The sequence below is a fragment of the Myotis lucifugus genome, unplaced genomic scaffold, assembly GCF_000147115.1.
Source record: "Myotis lucifugus unplaced genomic scaffold, Myoluc2.0 scaffold_14, whole genome shotgun sequence".
In the NCBI taxonomy this organism is placed as follows: domain Eukaryota; kingdom Metazoa; phylum Chordata; class Mammalia; order Chiroptera; family Vespertilionidae; genus Myotis; species Myotis lucifugus.
Window position 1 is genome coordinate 11,678,624 of NW_005871062.1, and position 20,652 is coordinate 11,699,275.

Consider the following 20,652-nt stretch of genomic DNA (forward strand, 5'->3'; position numbering starts at 1 on the left):
GGAAAGGGAACATCAATGATGACAGAGAATCATTAATAGGCTGCTTCCTGCAACCTGAGCATACTAGTATGCCCTGACCGGGAATTGAACTGTGACCTCCTGGTTCATAGGCCGACACTCAACCACTGAGCCACACTGCCTTTATTTATTCAAGTTAATAAAAAACTTTTAGACTAGGAAGAATGAGAATGAAGTATTAAACAAATATGATGATATAAAATACATCACCAGTCAAACAAATAACAGCTTTAAAATTGAAAAATGGAAAACAAAATTAGATGTGGAGCAAAGTAGGGCTGTTTTTGGTAAAAGCCTTCTAATGTTTTCTGTTTTATTAGTCTTTGCACATGTATTGTTTTGATTAAAATAACAAGTCAGGAAAACAAATTAAAAGGGTCATTACCTGTCCAAGCTCTTCATTCAGATCAGAAGTATTGACTTGAGCTTTCTGACCTGATTCTTCATGATAGAGATCAAGATCCCAACCAATAAAAAATGATCCAAGAAATTTCTGCATTTCGACTGTCACATATAATGAAATTGGAATGATGAAATTGTAGAGTACCAAAAAAGCAAGGAAGTCTGAAATAAATCTCAGAATCTAGAGGGAAAAATGATTATTTGATACGTGAAAATATAAAACTATGTTCAGTATTACTGCAGAAAGTTATCAGAAAGTTTCATGTCCAAACAAGACCATTAACTATATTTTGAAGCAGAATAATCTCATGGATTAAAATTCATTTATTGAGTTGTCTTTTTAACACATTTCCTTGGTAGTTTTATTGCTCATTAGACTCTCAAACAAAGTAAAAGAAAAAATCGGTTACATTCAAATTATTTAATTTGTTACTTTTCAGAAGCCACCAAAAACCTGGTGTGTCTAAAACTGCTTTTAGCAAAATTTTAATTATAACCTCTGGAATATGCTTACCATTCTACTTTTACTCTTCAAAATTACAGATAACTAAAAATTGAGTGTAATTTTTAAAAATTATGAAATTGCTAGCCTGGAACTGCTAGAATTTAAAACTCTTAAATTACAGGTTACACAGAAATAGCCTACTTCAATGGCATAGTAGTACCACATTTAACATGCATTCTGTGAAAGGTCCTGAAAATATGTTCCTGAGATTATCTGCTTTGTGGTCTCTTAAGATCCAAATTTGTATTCCAGTATTTGTATTTTTATCTAAAGTGAAATTTGGAGAACAATTATTTACCCAAATTGTAGTCCATATTTAATCAGTTTAAAACTTTATATGACATAAACTGTGTTCTTAACTTCATTCTATCAATCGACTGACAATAAGATTCCTTGAATTATTCTGACAGAATTGAAAATAAATCAACTTACTCTTTATTTCACTTATAACATACAGAAATAAAAAACTGAATTTGTAGTATTCAAGTGGATGCCAATACAGATGACTTAAATTTTTGTGATCTCTTGTAACTATTCAAATAACGACATAGAAAATGTAACTGTTCATGTCCTAAAGTGTAAATAGTATACCAATACATACAGGCTGGCTACCCTTCATTTGCAATGTCATTTGTTTTTATTTTTTCATCTACTGTGATTCTTTTATTTCAATTACAGTTTAATTTCAATATTTTGTATTGGTTTCAGGTGTGCAATGTCCTTTTGTCATCCTTCAATAGTAATGGTTTTAGGAAGGTCAGAATGGTCACTCCTATCAGAAGTTTCCTTTACAGCAGCAGAGTCAAGAACAGAATAAAATACCTTACTACTATTTCTCTGATGTTCTGTTTTTTGGTTATACCAAGGTTCATCCCATTTTTCTTCAGTTTGCCATGTGTATTTCAAGATAGTACTGATGATGGCTTCAGAAATAAGGATTATTAGATAAATGATCAAAAATGTATTCATTGACCTGAAATGAGAAAAAGAGAATATAAAACGTATCAATTATGTGCTACTATTCACTTTAGATTAAAATATAAATACTGGAATACAAATTTGGATCTCAAGAGACCACAAAGCAGATAATCACAGGAACGTATTTTCAGTACCTTTCACAGAATGCATGTTAAAATGTGTTACTGCTATGCCACTGAAGTAGGGTATTCCTGTATAATACTGATATTAAATAAGATATTAAAATATATGACATTATGGTAGCTATTTAAAGCAGTGGTCACCAACCGGTGGTCCGTGGACCACTGGTGGTCCGTGAGGTCCGAAAGGTTGGTGACCTCACTGATTTAAAGGACACAGTCTTTGTTTTTAAGAAATGACCATTCAACAGAATCTATACCAGCAATAAAATAACCAACACATCTATATCTATAATAATAAAAGGGTAATATTATAAAAGGGTAATATGCTAGTTAGATCGGACCTCTTCTGGACGTCATTCTGGACGTCCTTCCTGACGAAGCCGGGGCCGGAGGGAAGCCAGCCTGGGTCCCAGGTGCCTACGGGCAGCCTGAAGGAAGCAGCACGGGTCCCAGGTGCCAGAGGGAAGCCGGTGCCGGCAGCCAGGGGGAAGGAAGGCCTACTCTTGCATGAATTTTCGTGCATTGGGCCTCTAGTAAGATTATAAGCCTATTTATAGTTATGTTACTGTTCAAAACACTAATACTACATGTTAGCTTTGGCCAGCTATTTTGGTCTAAGTAATTATTTTAGGATTATTTTATATTTTCAGTACTTAGGTAATTTTAAGTGTAAACATAACTAACACATCCACTAATTTGTCTAATCTTTATAAAAACTCTATGAGGACCAAAGCCCAAAAATCATTCTGTAAATTTCCCAAATTCACACAAGTCAGGAATTGACTTTAGATCCCTCTTCTTTTCACTGGACTAGCTTAATATTACAATATTTCACTAGACAAGAATAATATTAGGTCTTTGTTTATTTTATCAGCATTTTCTAATTTTCAGCATTCAGATCCTATATGTATTTTGTTAGATGTACATCTAGGTATTTCATTTTTGAGAATGATTGCAAATAGTATAGTTTTTAATTTCAGTTTCTATTATTGGTGTTTCTTTTCTAATATTTTTAGTGCTGTGACAGTTAATTTTATGTGCCAACTTAACTGGGCTAACTAAGAGAGGCCCATATTGCTGGTAAAACACCATTTATGAGTGTGTCTGTGATGGTGTTTCTGGAAGAGATTAGTATTTGATTCAGTAGACTTAAAGAGATATGCCCTCACCAAGGTAGGCAGGCATCGTCTAATCCATTGAGGGCCCAAATGGATCAAAAAAGGTGAAGGTAGGGTGAATTCTCTCTCTTTTAGCTGGGCTATCAGAGCTCATGGTTCTCAGGGATATGGACTCCAGGTAATACCCACTGCCCCGTGGTTCTCTGGCCTTTGACTCAGACTGAATGACACCATTGACTTTCCTAGTTCTCCAGCTTCAGAAGGCAGGTTGTTGGGTCGCATGGCCTACGCAAATACTTTGTGAAGTATTTATTTCTAATAAATACTTTGTAAAGTATTTATTTTCAATTCTGTCAGAATTCAAGGACTCTTATTGTCAGTCTGTTGATGGTATGTAACACAAATTTAAGTCATATAAAGTCTTAAACTGATAACCCAGGTGAGCCAATTCCTATAATAAATTTCCTATTTATAACCTACTACTTCTGTTTTGTTTTAGTTGCATCCTACAAAATTTAACACACTGTATTTTCACTAATTTCTAGATATTTTTAAAAATGTTCTTTGAGATTTCCTCTTTGATCCATAGATTATTTAGAAGAGATCCAGTTGCTTCATATCCTTGCTAAAACTTGGAACTTTTAGTCTTTTTAATTTTCAGCATTTCCAGTGTGTTCTGGTATCACTTTGTAGTTTTAGTTTGTATCTCTCTCATAACTAAATATTAATGAACAATTTTTATGTGCTTATTGGCCATTTGCGTATTTTCTTTGTGAAGTATCTGTTCCAGTCTTTTACCCATTTTTTTCATTGGGCTGTTTTTCTTTTTTTTTAATGGATTTATAGGAGCTTTCTATGTATTATTATATATTCCTTTATCACATATACTAGAAGCCCAGCACTCGAAATCATGCAGCCCCGCCCACCCGCGCCAGTCTTTGGTCATTACGGTGTTAGGGCCACGGGCCTTTTATAATATAGATGTTTTGAGAATACTGTCTTCCAAAACAATATGCTTGCTCCTTTTCTTAAATGAACAGTCTGATGAGCAAAACTTTTAAAATTCATGGAAGTTTATCAATTTTTTCTTTTTAGAATGGCTATTGTCATCAAGGTAAGTAAAAACAAGTGTTGAATGGAGAGATTGTGGAGAAAAAAGAACCATCGTTCACTACTGGTGGGAATGCAAACTGTACAGCAGCTAGAGAAAACATTGTGGCAGTTCCTCAAAAAATTAAGAACAGAGTTACCATATGACTCAGCAATCCTTCTTCTGGGTACCTACCCAAAAAATTTGAAAACATGTATTCACAAAATATATGCATCCCGTCTTTTCATTGCAGTATTATTCACAGTGGCCAAGACACAACCAAAATGTCCTTCAGAAATAGATGATTGGACAAAGAAGATGGTGTACATATATACAATGGAATATTACTCAGCCATAAGAAAAGATGAGATACTGCCATTTGCAAAATGAATGAACCTTGAGAATATCATGCTAAGTGAAATAAGTCACTCAGAAAAAGCTAAGAACCATATGATCTCACTCATATGGGATATAAAACTGAAACTCATAGACACAAACAACAGTACGGTGGTTACCAGGGGGAAGGGGGTATAGTAAAGGATAAGGGGGGGACAAATATATGGTGACAAAAGATGATTTGACTTTGGGTGGCAGGTACACAATGCAACAAACAGATCATGTATGAGAGAAATGTACACTTGAAATTGATATAATCTTACTACCTCACTGATCTATCCTTATGATCCTTTAAATGAAATCTTATTAAGTTTAATTAAAAAATAAAGTCAAATAATGTAAATCCTCCAGCCTTCTTTTCTTAAGAAATTTTCACTATACACTCTGCATTTACATTTTTGCTATTGCATTTCAATATTGTTTAGAATTACCCTGTCAACTACTACAAAAAGGCTTTCAGAATATTAATTAGCACTAAAAAAATCTACACATCAACTGACCGCTTAAGATTACTGAGCCTGCTAAACTATTAATGTGATTTCTCATTTTGGTATTCTTTAATATCTCTCACTATGTTTTACATTTTTCTTATAAAGATCTTGCACAAGTTCTAAAAACATTTATTTCTAAATAATTTATGCTTTTGACACTACTTTATATTACAACTTTTAAAAAAATTAATTTTCCTACTGTTTTCTATTATCCTATCTAATAAAAGGCTAATATGCAAATAGACCCAATGGTGGAACAACCAGTCCCTATGATGCGCACTGACCACCAGGGGGCAGACGCTCAATGCAGGCGCTGTCCCCTGGTGGTCAGTGCGCTCCCACAGGTGGAGCGCTGCTCAGCCAGAAGCCGGGCTCACAGCTGGCAAGCATAGTGGAGGTGGTGGGAGCCTCTCCTGCCTTTGCGGCAATGCTAAGGATGTCCAACTGACGACTTAGGCCTGCTCCCCACGGGGAGCCGTCAGTTGGACATCCTGAGGGCTCCTGGACTGCAAGAAAGTGCAGGCTGGGCTGAGGGACACACCCACCCCCCAAGTGCATGAATTTTGTGCACTGGGCCTCTAGTATAGATATAAAATAATTTTTAAAAAAATTTGACCCTGAGACCTTGCTATACTCACTTATTAGTTCCAACAGTGTTTTTTTGTTTGTTTTTTTAAAAATATATTTTATTAATTTTTTTACAGAGAGGAAGGGAGAGGGATAGAGAGCCAGAAACATCGATAAGAGAGAAACATCGATCAGCTGCCTCCTGCACACCTCCTACTGGGGATGTGCCCGCAACCAAGGTACATGCCCTTGACTGGAATCGAACCTGGGACCCTTCAGTCCACAGGCGACGCTCCATCCACTGAGCCAAACCAGTCAGGGCCCAACAGTGTTTTTGTTGAATGTTTACAACTATGTAAAAAATCAGGTCTTCTAACAGGAACAATTTTCTTCTTACTTTCTAACATTTATGTCTTTTATTTATTTGTCTTATGGCATTAAATAAGGCTTCTAGGAACATGTTGAAAATAATAAGACTGATATTCTGGATATGAGTCCTTTATAAGATACTAGTGCCCTGGTGCATGGATTTGTGCACATTGAAAGAAAATTAATTAGAAGGTGGCTGGTGGGGCGGGGTGGGGCGGGGCGGGACTGGGCAAGACTGGCTGGACATGCCCTGGAGCCAACCTCCCGTGGTCCCTCCTCGGCTGGCTGACCTGGGGTGGTGCCAGCTCAAAGGGCGTCTACGGAGTGAGTGGGGCCCTCTGGCAGGTGGGGCCCCTCAGCCTGGGCTGCGGGGATTGGGCCAAAACCGGCTCTCCGACATCCCCTGAGGGGTCCCGGGTTGCGAGAGGGCAGTTCTCGGGTGATGCACCCCGGAATAGGGCTCCCTCCTCCTCTCTGGTTCTGGGGTGCGTCACCCAAGAACTGTCGCTGTCAAGTCACTGCAGCTCAGCAGCTCCTGCGTTGAGCATCTTCCCCTGGTGGTCAGTGCGCGTTATATCTACCGGCCGGTCGGCTGGACACTTAGCCTTTTATATATACAGATGAGCTTTGCAAATATTTTCTCCTAGTCTATGGCATGACTTTTTTCATTTTTCTAACAGTATCTTTTGAAATGCAGAAGTTTTTAATTTTTATGAAATTTAATTATCAATTTGGGGCTTTGTTTTTCGTTCACTTTCTTTGGTATATTTCCTATCTAAGAAATCTTTCCTTAATCCAAGGTCACAAATATTTTCTCCCATGTTTTATAGATTTAGCTCTTATGTTTTAAGTTTTACATTTGGAGTTAGTTTTATATATGGTGGGAGGAAAGGGTCAGTTTTTGAAAAATAGATGTCAAAATGTTCCAGCACCATATATTGAAAGACTCACTATCTTTTTGTGTGGAGATATTTTTTACAATAAATGATATGTCTTTGATAGATACAAGGTGGTTTAGATTTTCTATTTTATCCTGTGTCAATTTCTGGAAGTTGTGTTTTCAAAGAATTTGCCATTTCATTAAGGAAAATTTAGAGCCGTTAAAGTTGTTTATATTTGTCTGTGGATACAGTGACCACAGTAGGTAAGATCTATAGTGACAGCCTCTCTTTCATCCCTAATATTGGTAATTTTCCAGTATTTCTCTCCTACAACTCACCCCCCCACCCCCATCCCTCAATGTAGGTAGACATTTATCAATTTTATTAATTTTCTTAAAGAACCAACTTTTGGCTTTGCTAATTTTGTCTATTATTTGTTTTCTATTCTATTGATTTCAGCTCACATCTTTGATATTTCTTCTCTTCTCAGATTGGTCTAATAGCTCCTCTTTATCTACCTTCTTAAGGTAAAAATTTAGATGACTGATTTTAAGCTTCTTTTCTTCTCTTAAATAAACTTTCATTGCTAGAAATTTCCCTCTAACCTAGGCTTTTGCCTTTCTGTTGTTGTTTTTTGGGGGTGGGGGGTGTGAAATTTTAGAAATTTTCAATTATTATTTTTTCAAATATTTTTATTCTGTCCCTTTTCTCTTCTTTTTCAGGGAGATTATACTTATGCTAGACAACTTAATACTGTCCCAAATGGCTCTAAAACTGTTCATATTTCTCTGTTCTACAGATTGAATAATTTCTGTTGTTTTTTGAAGTTCACTGACAATTTCTGCTTTCTTCAACCTGGTGTTGAGCCCTTCTAATAACATTTACATTTCAGTCATTATGTTTTTCAACTCAAGAATTTCCACTGAGTTCTTTTTTTTCATAGTTTCCATTTCTCTGCTGAGATTTCTCTTATGTTCATTGACATGTCCTTTAGACTTTGGAAACTATTTATAATATATACTGTAAAGTCTTTGCTAATTGCAAAATCATTATGGAGGCAGTTTCAAATTGAGCGCTTTTTCTACTGAGTACAAGTTACATTTTCTTAATGTCTGCTTATTTTTGATTGCATAGTGTATCCTTTTAGGTTCCTCAAAGAGTGTGGTTTTTAATTTTAGCAGGAAGTTAACTTGGCTAGGTTCAAACACCAAACATTATCTCTGCTGCAACAGGCAACAGCAAAATTCTCTGCTCAGATCTTTCAGCTTGCTGGTACATACCGTTACTGTTTCACTGTCAAGCCCACTGGGGTCTCCCCTGCACATGTATAGTTCTAATAGTCAGCCAAGAATAGGTAAATAATTTATGTGCAGGTTTAGAGCTCATATCCTTCTGTGACTCCCTCCTATATAAGATTTTCCCCTTTTTAGATGCTCTTCCCTGTCCTCACACCTATATCCTGTAAAGACTTGGGCTCTCGGATGCCCTTTGCAGTCCATGAATTTGACAGTGCCCTCAGGAAAAAAGCTACATTCTTAAATTTTTCTCCTTGTTGATACTGTCTTTCAAGAGTACATTCTTTGCCAGTTTCTGTCTTTTTTTGGGCCACTCTCCAGAGCTTTAAAATTATTGTTGTTTTTTTTAAATATTTTGTCCAGATTTTACCACTGTTATCTGCAGGAGGGTTAGTCTGATCAAGTGTTTCCATTATTACCAAGTAATATTTATTTTAAAGTCATAATTTGGCATCTACTATATGCCAAACATTGTGCAAAATGCTACATGTCTACAAAAATATAAGAAACCATCCCTATCCTCAAGGATATCATCCTGTGTTGATTTGACATTATATAGGGGTCAAATATACTTTTATACACAAAAAATTATACATAATGAATTATATACACACCCACAGTCATATTTATATGCAAATAAATGAAAAGTTTTCTTACTTTTCTACTGCGGATCGCTTTTGTGACTTGCTCTTGTAATTTAACGCCATCTTTGTTTCCATTCCGGTATATACAGCAACACCTGCAAAACAAAACAAAATAGTACTTTAAAATAATGCCCTAGTATGTTTCACAAGAAAAATGTACTCACCAGCATGAAAGTATCTAGGAATATGCATTGTCTGACAGCTGTTACAATCTGACTTTCCTTTCTTTGCATTTTATAAAGGCTTTCTGATACTCATTTTAGGGAACTCTAATTACTCAACCTGCTGGATGAGGAAGGCATGGAGGTTCTGTTTCTGAGTTATAACTGAGATATAAGAATGAGATACTATTTCAGTTGAAATTGATAGAGAAAAAGGATTTGGGAAAACACTATAGATAGAGCAAACAGTGTTAACAAAGACAGAAATGAAAAAGCACTTTCTGTTCGGATGGAACAATAGATTATGATCAGAGTTTGAAAACCCCTGAATGCCAGAATCTGGACCCCTAGACATAATTTCATAAGCACTGGAGCGATAATATGAAAATCTATCAGGGTAAATAAACACAAGGAATGGGCTATTTAAAAAATTCATGCCCATGTGAATGACTCTGAAATTAGCGAGAATGACAGTAATAATGGGATTAAAACTGGGGGTGAATGGTAAAACCAGCCTTATAAAATACTTTGTTGGAATTAGACCTTGGTTTGAATGCTAGCTCTGCCACTTACTAGTTCTACATCCTTGAAGAAGTTATTTAATCTCTGAATCTTAATTTCTCCACCTTTAGAGTGGAAAAATATCCTATATAATAGAAGGCCAATATACAAATTGTCCCCTCGACCAGGAGTTTGACTGGGAGTTCGACCAGGGGGTGGGGGCCGGCTGGACAACCACCCCTGATCGCCCTGCCCCCTCCCGATCAGGGGCAGGGCCGGCCGGACCCCACCTGTGCTCAAATTCGTGCACCAGGCCTCTGGTACCTCATAAAATTGTTGTGCAGTTTGTATGACAAGTTAGCAAAATGCCTAGAAACAGATAATCAATAAATGTTTACACCCATGCCTAAATAGTGAGATTTGAGAAGCAGTGTAGGATTCATCATGCCCTCTTCCTAAAGATTTGTCCTGGAATTTTCACCATTAAAATTATTCCATAAAGGCAGAACTTATAACTCAAATGGCACCAAAATTATAGAAATCAGCCAGAATTATACAATAGAGAGAAGTGGTACTGAGGCAAACAATAGCAGACCCATCCTAAAGGCATTCAAATACACATCTTTTAAGAGCGTGAAAGGTTTTAATGCTAGAGAGATGTTTTAAAATACAGCATTACATGAGAAGGTCTAAAGCTTTGGAGGTTTTCTTTGGCTTTTGCCATCAGAACATTTATTATAGTTTTCTCTTCTTAGATTGTGGTAAAATATACATAACATACAATTTATCATTTTAATCATTTAAAAATGTACAATTCAGTGGCACTTAGTATATTCACAATGTTGTGCTACTATCCTCACTATTTAGCTTGAGAACATTTTCATCAACCCCAAAGAAAACCCTGTGCCTATTAAGCATCATTCCCATTCCCCTCCACTACCCAGCCCATTAATCTACTTTCTGTCTCTATGAATTTGCCTATTCCAGGTACTTCAAGTAAATGGGATCCTACAATATGTGACATTTGTGTCCAGCTTCTTTCACTCAGCATAATGTTTTCATTTGTTTAATAGTAAATAATTTTCCATTATGTGGATATCCTACATTTTGTTTATATATTCATTAGTTGATGAACATGTGGACAGTTTCTACTCTATGATGATTGTAAATAGTGCTATTATGAACATTCTTGTAGAAGTTTTTGTTTGAAGATCTATTTTCAATTCTTTGGGGTATATATCTAGGATTAGAACTGTTGGGTCACATGGTAATCCTGAATTTAACTTATTAAGAAATTGCCACACTGTTTTCCACAGCAATTGCAACATTTACACTCCTACCAGCAATGTATGAGGGTTCCAATTTCTCCACATCCTTACCAACATTTGTTACTTTCTATTTTTAAAAAAAGTATATGGACTTCTTTATCAGAGAGCCTAATACTGAGAGATAAGACAGATGAAAGAAGAGAATGAGGAAGAGGACAGACCCCCAAAGCTGTAAACATTCAGTAAATAACAAGCTGGCTAGTATATGAAGGGCCATTTCTGAAGAGGGAAGAACTAGTTGACAGCTAAAGATTATCAATGATTTCACAATTTGCCTAAAATTGACTCAGAGCATAAGTTAATTAATTGATTAATTAATAAACCTCCAATGCAAGAACATTATTCATTCTTTTGATCCAGTCAGTATACGTTTCAAGAGTACCTGGTATATAGTCAATTAATAAGAATTTGTTGAATGAATGAATGAGTCAGCAGTTTTATTCATCCAATCTAAGAATAATCACAATAGGATTACCCAGGTGGTTTACTATACCATAATGCCAGATTATATTGGTTGTCATCCACCATGAATAGAAAGAAGTGCCAGAATTATCTTCTTAGCACTCAGTTTCACAAGTATCAACAAAGAAAATATAAGAATAAGGTGCTAGTCTATTACTCAAAAATAGAGATTAATAACAAAAACTACAACCAAAATTATATTAACACAATCTTTGTAAGAAAATTATCACAGGCAACATGTAACTAAGTAACAAGTTACCCAACCAAAAGAACACAAATGCTGTGCTTTTAGAAGTACTTCACAAAGTATCAACATGAATCTATAATTAAAAACTTTCAACATATACAAACCAAAAATTTCTTTTGTGTTTTTTAATCTGGCTCCACGAAGCAAGAGACTCTCTGGCCCCAGAGGTCTAGGGGAAAAAACACACACACACAAAAAAACAAAAGCATTAAATATATTAAACATTTAATTAAATTCTAAAACAGCATCTTTAGCAGAAAGTACTTGAGTTATAGTTACAACACTGCTTTTATATAGAACCAAAATCTTAGCTACTATTTAGGTCAATCATGTTAGTTACTATAGCAAAAACAACTGCTTTAGCATTTCAGTTACTTTAAGATCAGTGGCTCAGAAATAAGATTATGCTGGTAAATAAACTCATAAATCCACCAGACCAGTTACAAAAATTTTAAACATAAAACACAACAAAATAAAAGATTAAGCAATGATTTTTAAATGTTTAATAGAGGATGAAAATTTTGAGCAAAATTAATAAAGTTTTCAAAGAAAATAGAGAATTAAAATGCAACGTAAATAAGAATTGTAGCATGATTTGTGTGTAAATGCATGAGCTCTGCACAATTAAAATTACTTTGGATTATAAAACAGCATGTAGTAAGTGAGTTAGTACTTTTGTAGGCAAGATTGACACTACAACTTTACTACTTGCATTGCAAACTTCTTGGAGCTCAGGTCTTCTTGCTGTTTGAATTTCTCTCCATAAAGGAGATATAAAATGGGAAGGAATAACTAGAAAGGAAATTGAATTTTTTTATTGATAGCAAAATGATAGACTCTGTTATGGATAAGTTAAAAAGTCTTAATTTTGTTGAGATTCCTTATGCTTTTCTGAAATATACATACACAGTCATCCAAATCAAACAGAATTGGAACCAAGATGTCTACAAACCCAAACACTCTAAAAAATCAATGAACCAAGGAGGACCAGGTGTTTGGGACATGGTTTACAAGTATGGTTTTAATATTGAATCATATTTGGAGCACACTACATGGATATTCCAAAATCTATTAACCAGAAGCCATAAAACAGCTCCTTTTCACGTGGTACTGGTTTTAACAATGAATAGAAAAACTTTGAACTCACACTGGCATATACAATTGGGATATAATGATAGAAAGCTTTGAATTAAAAGGCAGTTCATCAGCAAACTCTGGTTGCTTCAGCAAAGACCATGGCTAAAGAGTTCATTGAACATGCTCCTGTGTTAATGTTTATTAAAAATGTGAATCAGTGCTGATGCATGATAGTTTTGGTGGCTTGACTTGAGGATTTCATTTTAAGAAATGCTCAACTCTTTATGTCAGTGACTTATTTCAAGCAGCCAGTTTAACTGAATATGTCTCCAGAAAAAAGGTGAAATGCTAATTTGATTTAGAAGTTCAAGGGACGATTCCAAGATTTATTTTAAATTTGGCTTTATGGTCATGAGTAACAATGTAATCTCATCCTATTAGCAAATCTTTGAAATGAGCTTAAGTCCTTTCATGCAGCAGCCAGAAATTAACCTTAATATAGAGGGAAAACAAAACAATCAACCAAACAAAAAACCATAAGAGTAAATAAGAGGTTCTGGATTGGCCACTAAGTACTCTAGTTTGTGTTAAATGATTTTGAAATGAAGAAGTCTGTAACACTTATACTTGTTAAACATTATAGAAAACATTTCTTGTATTCTAGACTTTAAGTGGTGGGTAAGGATTTGAATAAGAATGTTTATGTTTCCTTTTATGTTACTACCTGATATTAGAAAAAAATATAAGTATATAAATAATTTTGCTAAATTATTTTGATATTACTTCATGAAATTGCTTCACCCTCACTTGTTGCTGCTATAGATAACTAAAAGATAAAGTGCTAAGTGCTTTCAAGTGAACCCTTTTACATTATATGAAGCTTACTTATCTAATATTTCTTTAACTTGATTTTAGTCCCTCCCCCAAATAATGTGATTTTGTTCTTACCTTACAATTTCTTCCATTTGTTGAGTTATTATCATTCGTCCCATGAATCTATCAAAGAATTCATCATGTTACAAAAAAACCCAAATATATGTTACTTATGACATCAATAGGTGGAAAACTTTAGGTACTTTTGGCACTATTCTTATACATGAAACAAACCAACCTTTTCTTTTTATGAATGGTCCAATAATTATGTTAGAAATTATAAAAATCAATATTAACAATTCTTGCCATCCCACTCCAGCTATGAATGAAGTAATGAATGTAAAAATGTTTTAAAAATGGTGATATAAATGTTATATATTATTACCATTATTAGTTTTATCATCATGAGAATTTATATTTGTTTGCTACATAAGTATACATTATTTAGCCAACAATGAATGCTCAAATATTTCATCACAGTTTATTAAATAAGCTTCCTATCACTCATTTACTTATTCATTCATTCATTCATTCATTCATCCAACAGATATTCATTGAGCAACTACTATGTGTGAATTAAGTGGTGGGAATAGAGTAGTAAGCAAAAACCTATCAGTGAACTCCAAAGCTTCTAGAATAGGTGGCTTGTTATCAATGAATTTTCATAACCTGCCCTTTCAGTTCCAAATTCCACTACTTAAACAGCTCCATAGCACAGTCAATTCAAATGAACAATTATTTTCTACTACAGTGAGAAGTAAATTTTGAGTTGAAGCAAATTCTAGACAGAGCTTCATGTTAATCATTTAACTAGGCAAGGCAATATTAAGCATTCCCTTCCCAATGTCCCCTATTATTCCTCCTGTTTCCAGGTCACAGATGGTTTATCCCTTTGGCTTCATTGTTTCTTGCTAATCTCTTACTTCTGCTTCATTCAACTGTCTGTATCAGGGAAATGCACTGCTGTTTTTTCTTTTTCTTTTTTAATCTCCACTTAATGGATTTTATGTAGCCTTGTTTCCAACTTTAACTTTGAATTTAGATTTAAAGAACTAATTCAGCTGTTGTCTCCCTGGGCATCTTTCAGAGATGATGCAGACCACTCTTTTGATTTTCCTGGGCTAAATTCCAACAAGAGAATTCCTGTATTCCTTCATTTTATCTGTCCTGTTATCTTTAATGGTAAGGCACTTCTTGTTGGTTCATGCTAGTTCCATGCTGGATTAACTCATCTTGAACTTTCCTTAGCCCTTTCTCCAAAGCCACACTGTTTTGTTTCAAAGCAAAAATAGCTTTACCATTCTCTTTTCTGATTATAAAGACTACTAGAGGTCTGGTGCACAAATTCGTGCACGGGTGGGGTCCCTCCCCCTGGCTGGCGATCGGGCCGGCCAGCCAGGGGGAGGGGCCATGGGAGGTTGGCCGGCTGCAAAAGGTTGGCTGCGTTGAGTGTCTGCCATCTGGTGGTCAATGTGTGTCATAGCGACCGGTTGTAATGGTCACTTAGGCTTTTATATATATAGATATACACACAAACACACACATTTCATAAAATGATTCAGATAATATAAAAAGGATATCAAAAAGGAAATACCATTACAGGTAATCCCACCACTCAGATACAAACACTGCTATTATTTTGGGATATGTTTTCCAGGCTTTTTTCCATACACATATAGATAAATATGTATCTTAAAAACAAAAATGGGACCATACCTTAAATACTGTTGGTAATACCCTCCCCCACTTAACATGTCCTGTCAAAAACATAGATCTACATCATTATTTTTAATGGCCACACATAATATTGTGTTTTGGGGGTTACTGTGTAATTTATTTAAATAATTTACTACTAATGAAAGTTTATGTTTTTTCCAACTTATGGGTAGTCTAAACCAGTCATTTTCAACCTATTGCATCTCATAGTACACATAAGCTAATTACTAAAATTCTGTAGCATACCAAAAAGTACATTTTTTTGCCGATCTGACCAAAAAATAAAAAGGTATAATTTTTATCCATTCACACAGACGGCTACAGTTGTGTTGGCTGTTGTTATTTTTTAATTTGACAATCTAAGGGAAAAGAGGTCAGTGCCTCTGACTAAATAGTCAGGTGTTGCATGTTTTAAAAATTCTTGCAGTGCCCTAGCCTTGACTCAGTGGATAGAACATCAGCCTGTGGGCTGAAGGATCCTGGGTTCAATTCTGGTCAAGGGAAGACACCTTGGTTGCAGGACCCTGGTGGGGGCACATGCAGGAGGCAACCAATCCCTATCGATGTGTCTCTTTTACATCAATGTTTCTCTCTCTTTGTCTCTCCCCCTCCCTTCCACTCTCTCTAAAAATCAATGGAAAAATATCCTCGGGCGAGATTTTAAAAATTAATAAATAAGTTTAAAAATATGTTTATTAGAAAAAAAGAAATAAGTAAATAAGTTTTAAAACATGTTTATTAGAAAAAAATAGAAATTTAAAAAATAAGTAAAATAAAATAAAAATTCTTGCAGCATACCGGTTAAAAATCACTGGTCTAAACAATGCAGCCCTGAACATCCTGTATACATATCTTTTCACATTTTCATTAAGCTAAGTTCCTACGAGTAGTAGAATTTCATTATTTTGTTAGAAAAAAATTCCTAGACGTGGAAGTTCTAAGTCAGAGTCAAAAAAATTAAGGATCACTCGGCTGCTTTTGTGAGAACAGACTGCAAGAGAAAGAAAGGGGAAAACTGGTAAGAATAGCAGTAAGCCAGGTAGGAGGTTATGCTGGCTAAGAACAAATTAGTAGCAGTGAAATGAATAAAAGATGGTCACATTTTGGATATATTTTGCAGGTGAAGAAATAAGATGTTCTGATGGGTTGAGATGAGATGTGGGAAGGAGGTGAGGAGAGGTTAGTAGAGAGGGGATATTGACTCCAGGGATATTGGCCTGAAGAATTGGAAGGAGAGACTGTCATCAACTAAGGTAAGGAAAGACTGTTGGCATAAAAAGTTTTGGAGGGAAAATCAGCTCAGTTCTCAACATGATTAATTTGAGATTTCTACTAAATGTCTAAGTAGAACTGTAGAACATGAACTTGGATATAACAGTCTGGAATTTAGGAAAAGACATCTTGAATGGAGATATAAATCTGTGAGTTAGCATGTAGATTATTTTTAAAGCCATTACCTTGGATGCAATCACCAAAGGCGTGAGTGTAGATAGTGAAAAGTATAGGTAGGAAAGGGAAGAGAACCAAGGACAGTACTGGGGCACTCTAACATCAAGAAGTCAGGGAGAAGAGGAGAACTCAGCAAAGAGACTGAAAGGAGAGACTACTGAAGTAGGAGAAAAACCAAGAGAGGGGAGTATCCTGGGAGCCAAGTGAACTAATTGTATTAAAAATGGAGAAGCGATGAACTATCTAGTCACTGGATTTTGAATTGATGAACTTATTTATAACAAGGCGCCAAACAATGTTTGTAATAGCAAAACAGAGGAAGAGTTAAGTATTGAAAAATTAGGTAATGGTTAGGTAATAGTATATGCACTTAGACTATTATGCAGCCATTAGAAATGATCATTAAGAATACTGTACAGATGAGTCAATGGGGGAAAAAGGGTGACATATGTAATACTTGCAACAATAAAGACTTAATTTTAAAAAAGAATACTGTACAGTAAAATGGAAAACTTTTTTAAATTACGAAAGCATTCCACATTCTTTCAAGAAATATTAGAAAATATGGAGAACAAAAATAAATAAAAAGCAGCTGAAATCTTACCACCAAGAAATATCAAAAAATTTCTAGGAGAAACCAAGATGGCGGCATAGGTAAACACCGGAGATTGCTGCCTCGCACAACCACTTCAAAAATAGAACTAAAAGACATAACGGCCATCATCCAGAACCACAGGAAGGCTGGCTGAGTGGAAATTCTACAACTAGAAGGAAAGAGAAAAGCATACCAAGACTCAGAGGAGGTGCGGTGCGGAAGTAAAATACAAAGGTGCGGAGTTGCATGCGGAGGGCTGGCGGCTGAGGACATGATTGTCTTTTTCAATCGGGAGGGAGTCTCAGGCTCTGAGCTCCAGTTCCGGGCGAGTTTCTGGGGACCAGACTCATACGGGAGAAACAGGACTGTCTGGCATCGGTCGGAACTCGAGGGCAGCTTTCTCTCGGAGGCGCTCGCAGCAATTGCTGGGGCCTCTGAGGGCAGGACTGAGAGCAGCCATACTGCTCTCTCTGCCCGCCCTGTTGATCCCCTGGGACCCCACCCCGCCCAAGCTGTGCGCGGAGGCTTTTGCATATGAAAGGCCCGGCCCTTTGTAATCTGAAAATTACTTAACAAACTGCAGCTGCCCCAAGGCCCCAGGGCAACTTGCATTGCTCTACAGCTGGCTTCTGCTGGGTAGCCTCAGGCAGAGGCTAGATTAGCACCTCCTTAGATCCAAGAGCCAGTGTACCCAGTGGTCAGAGTGGGACCGTCCAATTACAACTCAGATCCATAAGGGACACACTCAGGGGGCAGACTCAGTGAGCACCAAAGCCCCACTGAAGCAAGTCTTGCCCCATAAGGGTGTCTTCAGCACAGAAGTTCTCCCACCGTAGATACAGCTGATTCTCACAGCCAATTGGCCTGGAGGACAAATCCTCCCAGTGTTACCTACAACAATCAAGGCTTAACTACAACAAGACTGTGCACAAAGCCCACAAGGGGGTGCACCAAGAGTGTCTACCTCAGGTAATTGGGGAGCCTGAGCCACTGGGCCCTATAGGACACTTAGCACAGAAAGCCACTCTATCGACACAGCGAAGCATAAAAAATGCCGAGACAAAGAAACAGGACACAAATGACAGAAATGGAGGAAAGCAAACTACTGGATATAAAGTTCAAAACCACACTTTTAAGGTTTTTCAAGAATTTTCTAGAAACCACCGATAAACTTAATGACACCCTCAAGAAATCTAGTGAGACCCTCGATGTTGTGATAAAGGACCAACTAGAAATTAAGCATACACTGACTGAAATAAAGAATATTATACAGACTCCCAACAGCAGACCAGAGGATCGCAAGAATCAAGTCAAAGATTTGAAATACGAAGAAGCAAAAAACACCCAACCAGAAAAGCAAAATGAAAAAAGAATCCAAAAATACGAAGATAGTGTAAGGAGCCTCTGGGACAGCTTCAAGTGTACCAACATCCGAATTATCGGGGTGCCAGAAGAAGAGAGAGAGCAAGATATTGAAAACCTATTTGAAGAAATAATGACAGAAAACTTCCCCTACCTGGTGAAAGAAATAGACTTACAAGTCCAGGAAGCACAGAGAACCCCAAACAAAAGGAATCCAAAGAGTACCACACCAAGACACATCATAATTAAAATGCCAAGAGCAAAAGACAAAGAGAGAATCTTAAAAGCAGCAAGAGAAAGACAGTCAGTTACCTACAAGGGAGTACCCATAAGACTGTCAGCTGATTTCTCAACAGAAACTTTGCAGGCCAGAAGGGAGTGGCAAGAAATATTCAAAGTGATGAATACCAAGAACCTACAACCAAGATTACTTTATCCAGCAAAGCTATCATTCAGAATTGAAGGTCAGATAAAGAGCTTCACAGATAAGAAAAAGCTAAAGGAGTTCATCACCACCAAACCAGTATTATATGAAATGCTGAAAGGTATCCTTTAAGAAGAGGAAGAAGAAGAAAAAGGTAAAGATACAAATTATGAACAACAAATACACATCTATCAACAAGTGAATCTAAAAATCAAGTGAATAAATAATCTGATGAACAGAATGAACTGGTGATTATAATAGAATCAGGGACATAGAAAGGGAATGGACTGACTATTCTTGGGGGGGAAAGGGGTTTGGGTGATGCGGGAAGAGACTGGACAAAAATCGTGCACCTATGGATGAGGACAGTGGGTGGGGAGTGAGGGCGGAGGGTGGGGTGGGAACTGGGTGGAGGGGAGTTATGGGGGAAAAAAGAGGAACAAATGTAATAATCTGAACAATAAAGATTTAATTTAAAAAAAATAATATATAATTGCGATTATGAGAGCTACAACTCTGTATATTTTTAAAAAAATATATTGTATTGATTTTTTACAGAGAGGAAGGGAGAGGGATAGAGAGTTAGAAACATCGATCAGCTGCCTCCTGCACGCCCCCTACTGTGAATATGCCCACAACCAAGGTACATGCCCTTGACTGGAATTGAACCTGGGACCCTTCAGTCCGCAGGCCGACGCTCTATCCACTGAGCCAAACCAGTTAGGGCTACAACTCTGTATCTTATTTAACATTATATTTCAGTATGTTCTTATGTCATTAAGTTCTTTGAAAATATTTTTATAATCTACATATTTCCCTCTTATATATCTATACCATGTACCCATCTAAGCATTCTCCTTCTTGGACACTTAAAATGCTTTCAATATTCCCTTTATATGTAGCATACAGAAAAGTGGAAAAATATAGTTTTATATATATAATGTCTTTACAGCTATGAGTTCCTCAAGGATAGAAACCATGCTGATTCATCTTATTTCCCACTCAGCATAATGAATAGATAGGTGCTCAACAATAACTTGCTGAATGAATACAAACAGCAATAAATGTGAGTCATCTTTCTATTACAAAAGTGTTCTGTAGTAGTTACATTTATATTTAAAACAAAATATATACTGTCAGTACGGAAAAAAGAAAGATAAAATAGAGGAACATCTTATATTTAATAGTGAATTATTTCCTATTAAAAAGTTTTAACTTTTTCCACATTTTCCAAGATAATATAAAAACTACCCACCATCACATTAGTGATACTTGATCTCATATTAATCTTATGCCTGCTTAATGCTCCGTTTCATAAAATTTTTTTACAACTCACCATTTTTTGAGACAAGGAAATAATAGCAATATAGAAATCTTAAGTACTAAATTCTTCACAGTTAAATCTCATAGTTTAAACTCTTAAAGCATAGGACAGCAAATTCTTAGCTAATTAGAAAGTTCTATACTTCATTTGACTATAATGAAACCACAAAATTTTATAACATCACATAGAAAACTCCATTATAAATAATATATGTACCCAAAACAAATTATGTAAGAGATTATTCTGGAAAAGCAAAT

At 36.1% G+C, this 20,652-nt stretch overlaps 1 protein-coding gene across 4 annotated transcripts in view; it reads right to left on the reverse strand.

The window, feature by feature from the left end:
• Nucleotides 1–20,652, reverse strand: part of ATP11B (ATPase phospholipid transporting 11B (putative)) — an 87,277-nt gene that overhangs the window by 47,989 nt on the left and 18,636 nt on the right. For 2 of the 4 annotated variants that reach the window (XM_006084873.3, XM_023750644.1), the window contains 5 exons: nucleotides 13,601–13,648; nucleotides 11,680–11,744; nucleotides 8,890–8,971; nucleotides 1,748–1,898; nucleotides 404–601 (listed from right to left, as the gene is read on the reverse strand). In XM_006084873.3, the coding sequence (XP_006084935.1) occupies nucleotides 404–601; nucleotides 1,748–1,898; nucleotides 8,890–8,971; nucleotides 11,680–11,744; nucleotides 13,601–13,648 (544 nt within the window). The remainder of the gene's footprint in view (nucleotides 1–403; nucleotides 602–1,747; nucleotides 1,899–8,889; nucleotides 8,972–11,679; nucleotides 11,745–13,600; nucleotides 13,649–20,652) is intronic. The other 2 variants (XM_023750642.1, XM_023750643.1) reach the window with 2 other exon arrangements.